We start from the raw sequence: 13,664 nt of genomic DNA, 5'->3' as shown, positions 1-13,664 counted from the left end.
ACGCAAGTATGAAAACGCCGAATGAAACGAGACATTGTATGTAACTTTGTTTTTAAATAGAAATACAAACTAGCTTATTTTTTGTCGCTCAGGTCCCAATGCCTGATCTTAGTCTTCTGTTTTTTTTTCTTTTGATCCTTCAGAATTGTTGACGGTGTTGAAGGCATAATTCTGAATGATTTCGTCACATCATTTTTCTTCAATCCAGAATCAACTTTTTCTAGGATTGTTAATTTTTCTTTCAGTGTAATCTGACGCCACTTCTCACTTTTTTTTGTTCATGTCAAGTATCCACACAATACACAACTACTCATGGGGCGCTGGGAACACATTTGGCTGTATGTGTATGATGTCACACCTACCTTCTCGCCGAGACTGCCCGACTGGAAATTTCACAACAGACTGTCTTTTTCTTTGAGACAGCCTGTTACGGGGTTCCCAAGACTTAGCGGGCAAAGTGTAGGTGTGGTATTAAGTACTCTTCATTTCTTAAGTAAAATATTGAAAAAAGTGGTCTTTTTGCTGTTAAACATCTACTTAAATAAAAAGTCTATACAATGCAAATTTCAGTCAGGTTTTAGATCTAACCATAGCATGTCTTAGTAAAATAGTCAATAATTTACAGCTAAATTCCAAAACAAATAATGCACCAATTCTCATTCTCCTGGATCTGAGTGCAACATTTGATATGTTTGGTCATAAGATACTTATTATAGATTTAGAAAATGGGTAGAACTATATAATGGAGATTTACCTTGGTTTGAGTCGTATCTAACAGAGAGAAATGTCTTTGTAAATCTTGACAACTGCATACTGGAAACACATAACATTGAATATAGTGTCTCACAAAAATCAGTTCTGATCTAATTACTGTTCTCCCTAAACATGCTCCCTTTAGGGAAAATCATCTCAAAACACAATGTAAGTGAACACAGCTGTACAAGTGACAGACATCTTTATTTATCTGTAGGCCCTGATGATCCAAAAGCACTGGACTGTATGAGAGAGTGTCTACACAGCTTTAAGCATTTAAGTTGTGATTTTCTTAAATTAAATAAGGTGAAAACAGAACTACTTTTTGTCAGCTACAATAAAAAGTGTAAAGATTGAAAAAAAAAAAACAAAAAAAAAAAATAGAAATAAGCAGAAAATTCCAAGGTAAAAAAAATCTTAGTGTTACTTTAGATTCAGAACTTGATTTTGAATATCATATTAATTATGTCAGCAGAACTGCTTTCTTTTATTTAAGAAATATAGCACATACACATACACCAGTAATAGCATCTGTACCCTGGCTGCCTGTGTCTTTCAGGATCAATTTTAAAACACTTGCTAATTATTCAAAAGGCTTTGTATAATCTTGCACATTCATATACAGTATCTTGGAATGTTTGTCTCCTTCCCAATCATAACCTTAGACCCTCAATTTCTGCTTTTCTTGCTATATTCTGAAAGTAAAATATAAAAGAAGTGGTGAGTTCTCATTTAGTTTCTATGTTCCATAACTATGGAATAATTGATATATAGAAATACATCAGGCCAGAGTGGTAGAGTTCTTTAAATCACATTCTTAAAACTTAAAAAGCTGTTGTACAAGAAAGCAGTGGCATAAATGAAGCAATTTAAAGCCATTGCACACAAACATCACAAGTTTTTTTTTAGTTTTTTTTAACTCAAAAACAAATATAGAAAATGTGAATTAATTTGCAAAACAGTATAGTTGATTAGCACTTAATAGTGATATTTTGCATAATATAGGTGAACAGGGACTGACAAACCAGGCTGGGCTGAATGCCCTGTTCTTGACATAAATTTGTTTTTACCTTCTGAAATTCTTTTTTTCACGTGCTTTTGCAATTGTCTTTTAATGAAACACTGAACAGGGAAAGGAAATTTATATATTCATTTACAAATTAAAATATGCAAAATTCTGGGAGGAGCTGGGGTAGGGTGGCAGGCGCATACACGTGCGTTACTTTTCACACTGACTGGGATTTATGCAGCAGAAGTCCGTGGAAGTTGGCATACGCACAGTTTTGTGCATCTCAATCTTTTTGTGCATACGCACATTTTTTCCACTTTTGTCCGTACGCTATGTTTTAGTGTGAGTTCTAAGCACGGCATTATGCATGAGGCCCCAGGAGAACAAGAGGAAGTCTGATCCTGAATAGGAAAATCAATCACTTTACCCTTTTTTTTTGTTCTTTATTTTGCCTTATACAATTTCTTGTATTAGGAATTTGTTAGTTTTTGCATACCCCTTGAGATCAGAGCGCAGGGTCAGCCATTGTACAGCGCCCCTGGAGCAATTGAAGGTTAAGGGCCTTGCTCAAGAGCCCAGCAGAGTAGGATCTCTTTTGGCAGTGACAGGGATTTGAACCAGCAACCCTTGGGATACCAGCACAGATCCTTAGCCTCAGAGCCACCACTCCACCCTTTTTTTTTTTTTTAACCCTAACCCTAACCCTTGGTTTACTTTTTACCAGACACAGCAGAATAACTATGGAGTGTCCTAGTGAGTTTAGACCTGATCTTAATATTTTGGCTTTTGTAGCCGCAATTATAGTCTTCGCCGTTTTGACATCTCGCTAGTTTCTTCACATCTTTCACCTGGTCCTCCCTTTACAGTTTGCTTTGTGGCACAATAAGCTTTAGGCTTTATGTGAAGTTAATGAAACTTTCTTACTTGATGTTTGCTGGTAAAACACTGTATGCATTTATATTAATGGCAGAATTGGTGTCAGAAAAGCACACATCATGAAAAGATAATCAAGAAAAGCTCCCAACTTTATTTTCTTCAGTAATTTTAAATAACGTCTATCCTCCAATCTGCCATATCCCTTGATTTTGCACACATCCCCTTCATAGACTTACTGCATGCTGAACTCCACCTCTCTCCATGGTTTAGGTATCAGTGGTGGGGGTTGGCATATGTTTTCATCTGGTTCTGTAAAATATTTAAATATTACATAACAGTGAGTTTTATTAATTGTCACATATAGTAGGAGTTGCAGAATAATGAAATTCTCTCACTCTCACTCTGGTTAGTAAAAATCACTATGGTTATGTTAATGAGAATCATTTTCCAGGGTTTATTATAATACTAAAGTTGTCATTCCTAGTTAAAATGTACATAATATTTCTGAGACGCCACAGTCAAGCAGTACATTTACTCTCTCTTCACTAATTTCATAGAAGTTAGTGCTTGATAAGAGCTCAACAGTGAGACAGCAGAAGCTGAATGAGAAAAGAAACTCAGCATGATGGCTGACAGGGCAGAGCTTTAACATCCAAGACTAACTAAACTGAAATAAAATGGTTACCATTACAATGGACCCCAGTGAATCATTTCTGAGTCTGGAGCTACAGCACCTCAGCAACTTAAAACCCTTCAAAGCCTGAATCTCAGCAAACAGAATCCATTGCTATACCACATAAAGCTTTCAGGTAACAGAAGCATATTATCTGCAAGCAGAAGGAAGAACATTTAGTGTCCTAAGACCCCATTCCACACAGTGGACCTCAGCTGTGTAGTATCTTTTCATGCCTACTTTGCATTAAATGGATTCTATATAACATTTTCCATCATTATACAAGAGTATATTTGAGTATTGTGTCTCCTGCATTACAATTTAGCCAGGTTCAGAATTCTCAGGTCAATTAATTGCTCCTTTCATTTTGAACTACAATTGAATGTGACTCAGTTCTGATTATTGGCTCATATCTGATTTTTTATTTTTTGTTTGACTGTTCAAATAATTTTGTAAGCGATTTAAATGTGATATAACTGTTTACCTATATGTGTCCTGTAAAGTGAATAACAAGTAATTCATCAGACAGGTGCAATTGAATACGCAATTATAAATCCAGAAAAATGTTGACTGCAGACTGTTGCTAACTGCAGACTTCAAATTGTTTGCAGTGCAGAATGCCTGCATATCCATGAGCTGAAGATGAGAACTGTTCAACAATGCTTAATCACTGTCAGATCTGTACATAAAAGCCTGTGGAATTAAGAGAGGATAGATGAGTGATGGGAGTACAATGTAGAGAAACTGGAAGCAAAATAGTGGTTTAATAATTTGTGAATGTCAAGGGGGCATGCAATTACACATAGCAACATCTGTCCAAAATACTCTTTTGGAAAATACATACTTGAGAGCCAATGTTTCAGAAATCATGTAACCAATGAGCCATATTGGCAGGCTTTCTTTCTTTCTTTCTTTTTTTGATAATAAATTTAAAAAAAAATGTAATTAGTAATAACAGAAAAAAATACAGGTAAATTCTGTTACAACGAAGTGCCAGGGACCTAAAAAATATTTTGTTGTAATAAGATTCTGTATTTGTAGCTATAGTGCTTTCTTTAACTTGTATCCAGACGTCTGCAATCATTTCAATAGCTTCTTTTGCATTAATTTTAATCTCCTCTTGTCTACAAGTTATGCTGACGAGAATTTTTCTCACCATTTCCTTGCGATAATACACTTTCAGGGTGTGAATGATGCTCAAATCCAGTGGCTGAAGCACTGCTGTGCAATTGGTTGGGAAGAATTCAATGCAAACGTTATCTAAATGTGGAAGCATGTGGGCAGCATATTTATCATTCAGAAGCCGAATCATCCTTTTCTTCTTCTTCATATTGTAAGGTTTCTGAACTGTTTTGGGGTCCCCACCCAACGGGACAATACGCTGAAGTGCGTCACGAAGTGCGATTGCCGTGTCTGTGGAAGATTGTTTATTCGTTGCCATGGCAGGGCAACAGCAGGTTCACAGCGGTGCAGTGAAGCTCCAGAGAAGCAAATCATAAAAGATCGGGGTTGTGCTTCAAGTCCCTGTCTTGCACACCAAAACACGAGGCTGAGTCTCAGTACTTTATTCAGCTTGAAACAGGAACAGTGTGGTTATTTATTGTAGTGTGATCTGCCACTCTTCTATACACAGACACAGCAGTCAGGTAGGGTCATGGCCAGGTTAGTGGCCTGGTAATCCTGTTACCTGCTGTGAGCCTGTTGTTGCCCTGGCAATAGATAAACAGATAAAAATTTTCTTGAATGAGTGGTACATTAACAGAATGTTTCTTGAATGAGCATCACTGAACCACATAAAAACGGCTATTTTGATGTCTTCAACTGCAGAAGTTCACATATGTTTGCAACCCGAGATTTTTCTTCTTTTTTTAACCTGTCTTTCAAGAAAGTTGACAGTGTCGATAGCAAAATTCCGAATTCACTGGCAACGTCTTTTTTCTTTTTGCCGGAATCGAGAGCCGTGGAAATTGAAGGGTTTTTTTTTTCCTAATATGAACTGTTGTCATTTTTTCGTGTCATCTGTTTCTGTAGGAGGGTGACAATGAGTTAAATTCCAATGGATGTTATTCAAATGAATATAAATAAAAAAAAATAAAAAAATAAAAATAAGCAAAAGGTATCACTGAAAACCACGAAAAAAAACAGCAAAAAAAAAAAAAACAGTACGAGGAAAGTTCGAAGAAAGAAAAAAAAATTACAATATTTCTGTTTGTAGATCGTTGTGCACAACTGAGCTGCGACCACAGAACTAACTGCTCTGTGGATGATTCATTCAGGCATTTCAAGGTCTTTTGGGCACTTTGTTGTAATGAAAGTATTTGCTGAATGGATTTCGTAGTAACAAGATTTCTATAGACTTGTGTCATATGGGGAAACTGTCGAGACCATAAAAATACTTTGTTGTAATGAAAGTTTCATTGTAAAGTATTCGAAAAATTTTCAGAGGGTAGCTCTGTATTTAATCCATAATTCTAAGAGTATCAGAAAATTTAATGAGACCAAAACTGTAGCCTCACAAACATATGCAAGGAACACAATGTCACCTACAAAGCCTTTTATATCTATCTATCTATCTATCTATCTATCTATCTATCTATCATGTAGTGCCTTACAGTTCTATCTACAGTATCTATCTGTGTTTTTATCTGGCGCCACCACGAGTGACAGCCATTCCAGCAGCTCCATGTATGACTTTATCTTTTTACCTTTTTGTCTCTATTTTTCTCTATTTCACTGATCACTCCTACCACTTTCTTTATGTGGATTCATTCCCTGGACACTTTTTACTACTTTTACTACTTGGACATGGATTTTTACACAAGACTTGTCTATTCAAGTAGTCAACTTCAAGAGCTGAGAACAAATGCCTGTGCCAATGTGGTTCCCTATTTATCTGACGAGGTAAGAAGGCGCTAAGGTAAAAGCCAAGCGTCTATCGAGAAAGTGGCGCTACAAAACTTCGGTGCCTTCTGTGATCCTAGGGAAATGTGAACTCAATACCAAATAAGATCGACGAACTGGCTGCGCTGGTGAAAAATGTCAGGACTTACAGAGAATGCAGTTTGCTGTGTTTTAGTGAAACGTGGCTAACAACTAACATCCCAGATGCTAACGTGGATTTACCTGGGTTTAGCACAGTTAGCGAAGACAGAGACACAAATACCTGCGGGAAGCAGAAAGGAGGAGGAGTCGCTCTCTATGTGAACACAAGGTGGTGCAGCTCTGGACATGTAAACATCAAAATCTCCACTTGCTGCAAGGACATCGAACTCTGCGTCCCTATTTGCCCAGAGAGTTTGGACACATCATTGTAATTGTTTATATCCCTCCTCGGGCAGACAACAACAACAACAACATTTATTTCTATAGCACATTTTCATACAAACAGAAGCTCAAAGTGCTTTACATGATGAAGAAAAGAGAAATAAAAGACAAAGTAAGAATTAGAATAAGACAACACTAATTAACATAGAACAAGAGTAAGCTGCAATGGCCAGGGAGGACAGAAAAAAACAAAAAAAAACTTCAGACGTCTGGAGAGAAAAAATAAAATCTGCAGGGATTCCAGGCCATGAGACTGCCCAGTCACCTCTGGGCATTCTACCTAACATAAATGAAACAGTCCTCTTTGTATTTAGGATTCTCTTGGAAGGACTTGATGATGATGGTTATGTAGACTATTGGCTTTTAATCCATCAATGTAGGACATCATGGTGCTTTGATTAAGTGGTGATGGCGCAGGTCGCCACCACAGAAAACCGGGAAAAGAAACAGAAGAGAGAGTAGGGGTCAGTACGGATTTTAGAGACACCATGAATAGTTATTATGATGAATTGAACATACAGAGTATCAGGATTAAGTTAAAGTGAAGTTATAAGAAAGTCAAGTTAAAGTAATGTGTGGTCAGCAGTGTTTTAAACTGCTCCACTGTATTAGCCTGGCGAATTCCTATTGGCAGGCTATTTCAGATTTGAGGTGCATAACAGCAGAAGGCCACCTGCCCGCCTCACCACTTCTTTTAAATTTAGCTCTTGGAATTCTAAGCAGACACTCATTTGAGGATCTAAGGTTACGATTTGGAATATAAGGTGTCAGACATTCCGATATATAAGATGGAGTGAGATTATTTAAGGCTTTATAAACCATAAGCAGTATTTTAAAGTCAATCCTGAATGACACAGGTAACCAATGTAGTGATGTGCTCAGATTTTCTTTTCCTAGTTAGGATTCTAGCAGCTGCATTCTGCACTCGTTGCAAATGATTTATGTCTTTTTTGGGTAGTCCTGAGAGGAGTGCGTTACAGTAATCTAGTCGACTGAAAACAAACGTGTGAAGTAATTTCTCAGCATCTTTCAATGATATTAGAGGTCTAACTTTAACTGTGTTTCTTAAGTGAAAAAATGCTGTCCTAGTGATCTGATTAATATGCGATTTAAAATTCAGGTAACAGTCAACAGTTATCCCTAAGTTCTTTACCTCCATCTTGACTTTTTTATCCTAAAGCATCAAGTTTATTTCTAATAACCTCATTGTCTCCATTATTGACAATCACTAAAATTTCTGTTTTTTCTTTATTTAGCTTGAAAAAATTACTATTCATCCAATTAGAAACACAAGTCAGACATTGTGTTAGTGAATCGAGAGAGTCGGGGTCATCAGGTGCTATTGATAAGTACAGCTGTGTGTCATCAGCATAGCTGTGGTAGCTCACGTTGTGCCCTGAGATAATCTGACCTAACGGAAGCATGTAGATTGAGAAGAGCAGCAGACCCAGGACAGAGCCTTGTGGAACACCATATCGGATATCATGTGTCTTCGAGTTGTAATTACCACAACTAACAAAGAATTTTCTACCTGCCAGGTAGGATTCAAACCAATTTAAGGCACTTCCAGAGAGGCCCACCCATTGACTAAGGCGATTTCTAAGAACGTTGTGATCAATGGTGTCAAATGCAGCACTCAGATCTAGGAGGATGAGAACAGATAAATGGCCTCTGCCTGCATTTACCCAAGTCATTTACTACTTTAATGAGTGCAGTTTCTGTGCTGTGATTTGTTCTAATACCTGACTGAAATTTACATAGAGATAGCGGGTGACGTCATCCATTCTGCTGTTGTTAAATTACAAACGCAGCACCCCAAGGCGCTTGTGCTAATCGCTGGAGACTTTAAACAAGTGACGCTGGACAAAACATTACCTGAAATCTCCCAGTACGTGGATTGTAACACCTGGGAAAATAGGACTATCGACCTACTGTATGCAAACATTAAAGACGCATACAGCGCCACCCCGCTGCCTGCGCTTGGGAAAGCCGATCATAACCTGGTTCTGCTTCAGCCTCAATACAAACCAAGAGTGAGGGAACTACCTACAACTACACGCTCATTCAGGAAATGGTCCCCTGAAGCAGAGCAGGCTCTGAGAGACTGCTTTGGAACTACGGACAGGGATATCCGACAGGGGTCACATAGTGAGAACATTGAGGAGGTTGTTGACTGCACTACTGATTACATCAACTTCTGTATGGACATTGTAGTTCCAGTAAGAACAGTACGCTGCTATGCAAACAACAACCCGTGGATTACAAGTGACATCAAAGGCCTTTTGAACCAGAAGAAAAGGGCTTTTAAAGGCGGTGATCAGCATGAACTCAAACACGTGCAGAAGGAATTCCAAGTCCAGCTCAGGGTGGCGAAGGAGCAGGAAAAAGCAGGAGCAGAAGTTGCAGAATAACAGCATGAAGGAAGTGTGGGATGGGATGAAGATCATCACTGGCTGCAGCTCGAAGTGGGGTTCCACCATCGAGAGAGACGTGGAGAGAGCAAACCAAATGAACAACTTCTTTAACGGGTTTGACCACCCTAACCCACTCTCACCTCGGAGTACTGCACCCTCCACCCATGCTTCTGCTGATACCAGCATAGGAGAGACATCTCCACCCACAATTACAGCAGCCCAGGTAAGCAGAGAGCTGGGGAGACTTTGTGCCAGCAAAGCAGCAGGTCCAGATGGAGTATCGCCACGACTGCTGAAGGCTTCTGCGCTGGAGCTGTGGAATCCTCTATCGCGCATCTTCAACCTGAGCCTGGAACAGGGGAGAGTCCTGAGGCTTTGGAAAACATCTTGTATCACCCCCGTCCCAAAGATATTACGTTCTAGTGAGCTAAACGACTTCCGGCCTATCACCCTGACGTCACATGAGATGAAGACCATGGAGCGGCTGCTGCTTCACCACCTGAGGCCACAGGTCCACCACACCCTCGACCCTCTGCAGTTCGCATATCAGGAGAAGGTGGGAGTGGAAGATGCCATCATCTATATGCTACACTGAACCCTCTCCCACTTGGACAGAGGCAGTGGTGCTGTAAGAATTATGTTTCTGGACTTCTCTAGCGCCTTCAACACCATCCAACCTCTGCTCCTTAGGGACAAGCTGACTGAGATGGGAGTAGACTCACACCTGGTGGCATGGATCGTGGACTATCTTACAGACAGACCTCAGTATGTGCGTCTTGGGAACTGCAGGTCTGACATTGTGGTCAGCAACACAGGAGTACCGCAGGGGACTGGACTTTCTCCGATCCTGTTCAGCCAACATACATCGGACTTCCAATATGACTCGGAGTCCTGCCACGTGCAAAAGTTCACTGATGACACTGCTATGGTGGGCTGCATCAGGAGTGGGCAGGAGGAGGAGTATAGGAACATAATCAAGGACTTTGTTAAATGGTGCGACTCAAACCACTTACACCTTAACACCAGCAAGACCAAGGAACTGGTGGTGGATCATAGGAGGACCAGACCCCTCATGGACCCCATGATTATCAGAGGTGACTGTGTGCAGAGGGTACAGACCTATAAATACCTGGGAGTGCAGCTGGATGATAAATTGGACTGGACTGCCAATACTGATGCTCTGTGCAAGAGAGGACAGAGCCGACTATACTTCCTTAGGAGACTGGCGTCCTTAAGATGCTGCAGATGTTCTACCAGACGGTTGTGGCGAGCGCCCTCTTCTACGCAGTGGTGTGCTGGGGAGGCAGCATAAAGAAGGACAAACTGATGAGGAAGGCAGGCTGTATGGTAGACATGGAGCTGGACAGTTTGACATCCGTGGCAGAGGGACGGGCGCTGAGCAGACTCCTGTCAATCATGGAGAATCCACTGCATCCACTGAACAGGATCATCTCCAGATAGACAGAGAAGCAGCTTCAGCGACAGACTGCTGTCACCGTCCTGCTCCACTGACAGACTGAGGAGAGCCCACACTATGCAACTCTTCAATTCCACCAGGGGTGTGATAAATGTTAACATTATACAAAATTATTGTCTGTTATACTTTCATTGTTATCACCCTTTGGGATTAATAAAGTATCTATCTATCCATTTATAGATATACCTTGCAGTCAGTACACAACAGCAGAGATTTTTCAAGGAAGAGACTGATTATGGAGGACATTTATAGTGTATTAGGAGCGAATGTAAAGAGTGCAATTGGTCAAGTCGTAGAAGGTAGTTAAAAATGTAGGACAATATTTGCAAGTTTAAACTTTTTCTAGCCTGGAGACCAAAACTGCACACAGTATTCCAGATGAGGCCTCACCAGTGCATTATAAAGGTTGAGCAGAACCTCCCTGGACTTGTACTGCACACATCAAGGTTCTATGTAACCTGGCTTCTGAAGAATGTCTGGAAGTTGATATCTTAAATTACATTATGACTCCTAAATCATTCTTATAAGGTAGTCTCTCGATTTTCCGACCCTCCACTGTGTACTCAAACCTAATATTTTTACTTCCTATGTGTAATACTTTACATTTACTGATATTAAATTTCATCTGCCCAAGCCTGTCTGCTATCCAAGTCCTTCTGTAATGATGTAACGGATTCCAAATAATCTGCTAATCCACCTGTCTTGGTATCATCTGCAGACTTACCCAGCTTGTTACTTAAATTCCTAACAAAATCATTTATATATATTAAAAATAGCAGCAGCCTCAGCACTGACCCCTACTGGTCACTCTTAACATCGGCCAGTTCTGATGATGTTCCTCACACCATCACCCTCTGCTTTCTGTGTCTGAGCCAATTCTGCACCCATCTACAAACATCACCCTGAACTCCCACTTCTTTTAATTTGATGCCCAACCTCTCATGGAAAGTCGAGATAAATAATATCATCTGCTCCACTCTGTTCGTATCCTTTTGTTGCCTCCTCATAGAATTCCAGCATGTTAGTAAAACACGACCTCCCTCTTCTGAACCCACGCTGACTGTTCAGAATAACCCCTGTCCTTGCCATGTGTTACTCAGTCTTATCCTTAATAATTCCTTCCATAAATTTTCCTGTGAAGCCCATTAAGCTTACTGGCCTATAGTTGCTTGGGTCGGCCCTCATGTTCTCATACACTCTACGATTCACTTTGCAGTCGTTAGTCTTACATGCCTAAAAACAGATTTTTCCTTGGCAGTTTCTTTTATAAATCTTTATTAATCCACTGTGAAGTTTTTTTAATCTCCTATTAATTCCAATGTTAGGTATGTATCTGTCCTGAATTACATGTAACATATTGTCACACACATGCGACTATGGACCAAGCAAAGGTAATTCCACGCTAGACCAGGGGGTGGCGGGGTGCACTAAACCTTCTCCTGTTATCTCTACAGACCAGCCCGCGGGAAAATCTGATTTAGAACAGATAACGTCACTTCCGGTTCTGGCGCCCAGAAAGATATTACTCTCGGCACCTACTCTTACATCTGAAGAGCATCACTTCCGGTTCCCTTATGTCACTTCCTGTCCAATCCCTTAAAACTGCCATCTTGACAAACCATCGACAGTTCTGTTTTGGTCTCGGTATAGAGAACATCTCTGTACTAGTTCAAGAATCTTTTACAGCCAGGAATAATTTACGGGTGGCTGCCCCAAACCTTTTTAAGTGTGTCGAGTCTATTCTTTTACAGTGGCGTAGTCGGCAGGATGGTGACCTCCTGAAGAGAACAGAAGTCAGAACAAAATAAAGACTCGAGACACTACACCCAGCGCAAGAAAAGTCAGAAGGATAAGTACCTCTCCTGAATCACTAAGTGGGGGTCAGTCAGGGAAAGCTTGATTATGTTTCAACCCATCATCCTGTTAAAGGTCCAGGGAAGAGTAGAAACGGGAACCACAGGATAGAGCCTGGTGCGTCTGGGAACACATTGGGGACTTATTATGGTCTCTTGAGTAAGGGGACCTCCTCTAAATATCCCACAAAAGGCAAGCCTTTTGATAAAGGTGGGAAAAACTCAGGCTGGCAGGTGAAAAACCTAATGGCCTGGACCTATAAACCTGCTAAAGCAGTGAAAAACCAGACAATGGCTTTATGGGCTAACGTAGTTAGGTGGCAACAACCACATAAACAATCAAGCCATCAAATAGTGGAGCAAGTGGCCTGCGCTTTGTTGCTTCGTGCCCTGCCTGGAAAAATCGCCTAACTGCCCTGGGGCTTTACTGATATTGTCTCGCTAGCCGAGGCAATAGAACACCTCAAGGCAGAACCCGGCTTGGGTGTATCAGAACGGGACTTGTGTGAACCCGGGTGTACTTGCGTCTTTAACATAGAGTCTCACAGCTACAATGTGAAGCGTACTTAAGTGGAACCTGCGCCACCACCACCTACTCAAAGCATCATGATGTTCCTACATTGATGGACTAAAAACCAGAAGTCTACATGACCATCATCATCAAGTCCTTCCATGAGAACCCTAAATACAAAGAGGACTGTTTCATTTATGTTAGGTAGAATGCCCAGAGGGCACTGGTCAGGCAGTCTAACGGTCTGGAATCCCTCCAGATTTTATTTTTTTCTCCAGCCGTCTGGAGTTTTTTTTGTTTTTTCTGTCCACCCTGGCCATCGGACCTTACTCTTATTCTATGTTATTTAATGTTGCCTTATTTTAATTTCTTACTATGTCTTTTATTTTTCTATTCTTCATTAAGTAAAGCTCTTTGAGCTACATTTTTTGTATGAAAATGTGCTATATAAATAAATGTTGTTGTTGTTGTTGAGCAGATTAAGCTCAGATTCTTTTGGCCTGGAATTAATGAGGAAGTCCGCCGCTTTTGTACATCCTGTCCGGAGTGTCAATTGAGGCAGAGTCCTAGGAGGGACTGTGCTCCTCTAGTTCCGTTATCCTTAATAGATGTCCCTTTTGAGCATATTGGGGTTGACATAGTAGGACCCCTAGAACCCTCAGCCAGAGGTCATAAGTACATAATGGTCCTGGTAGATTATGCTACCCGGTTTCCGGAAGCTGTTCCACTGCGCTCAGCTACTTCAAAAGCTATCGCATGGGAAATAGTAGGGGT

At 40.5% G+C, this 13,664-nt stretch overlaps 1 protein-coding gene across 3 annotated transcripts in view; it reads right to left on the bottom strand.

The window, feature by feature from the left end:
- LOC120514942 (interferon-induced protein 44-like) overlaps positions 1 to 13,664 on the bottom strand; it is a 65,625-nt gene that overhangs the window by 30,800 nt on the left and 21,161 nt on the right. For all 3 annotated transcript variants that reach the window (XM_039735600.1, XM_039735601.1, XM_039735602.1), the window contains one exon: positions 2,875 to 2,947. In XM_039735600.1, the coding sequence (XP_039591534.1) occupies positions 2,875 to 2,947 (73 nt within the window). The remainder of the gene's footprint in view (positions 1 to 2,874; positions 2,948 to 13,664) is intronic.

Source organism: Polypterus senegalus, chromosome 14 (assembly GCF_016835505.1).
Source record: "Polypterus senegalus isolate Bchr_013 chromosome 14, ASM1683550v1, whole genome shotgun sequence".
Lineage (NCBI taxonomy): Eukaryota > Metazoa > Chordata > Cladistia > Polypteriformes > Polypteridae > Polypterus > Polypterus senegalus.
This window is presented reverse-complemented; position numbering and strand designations above follow the sequence as displayed.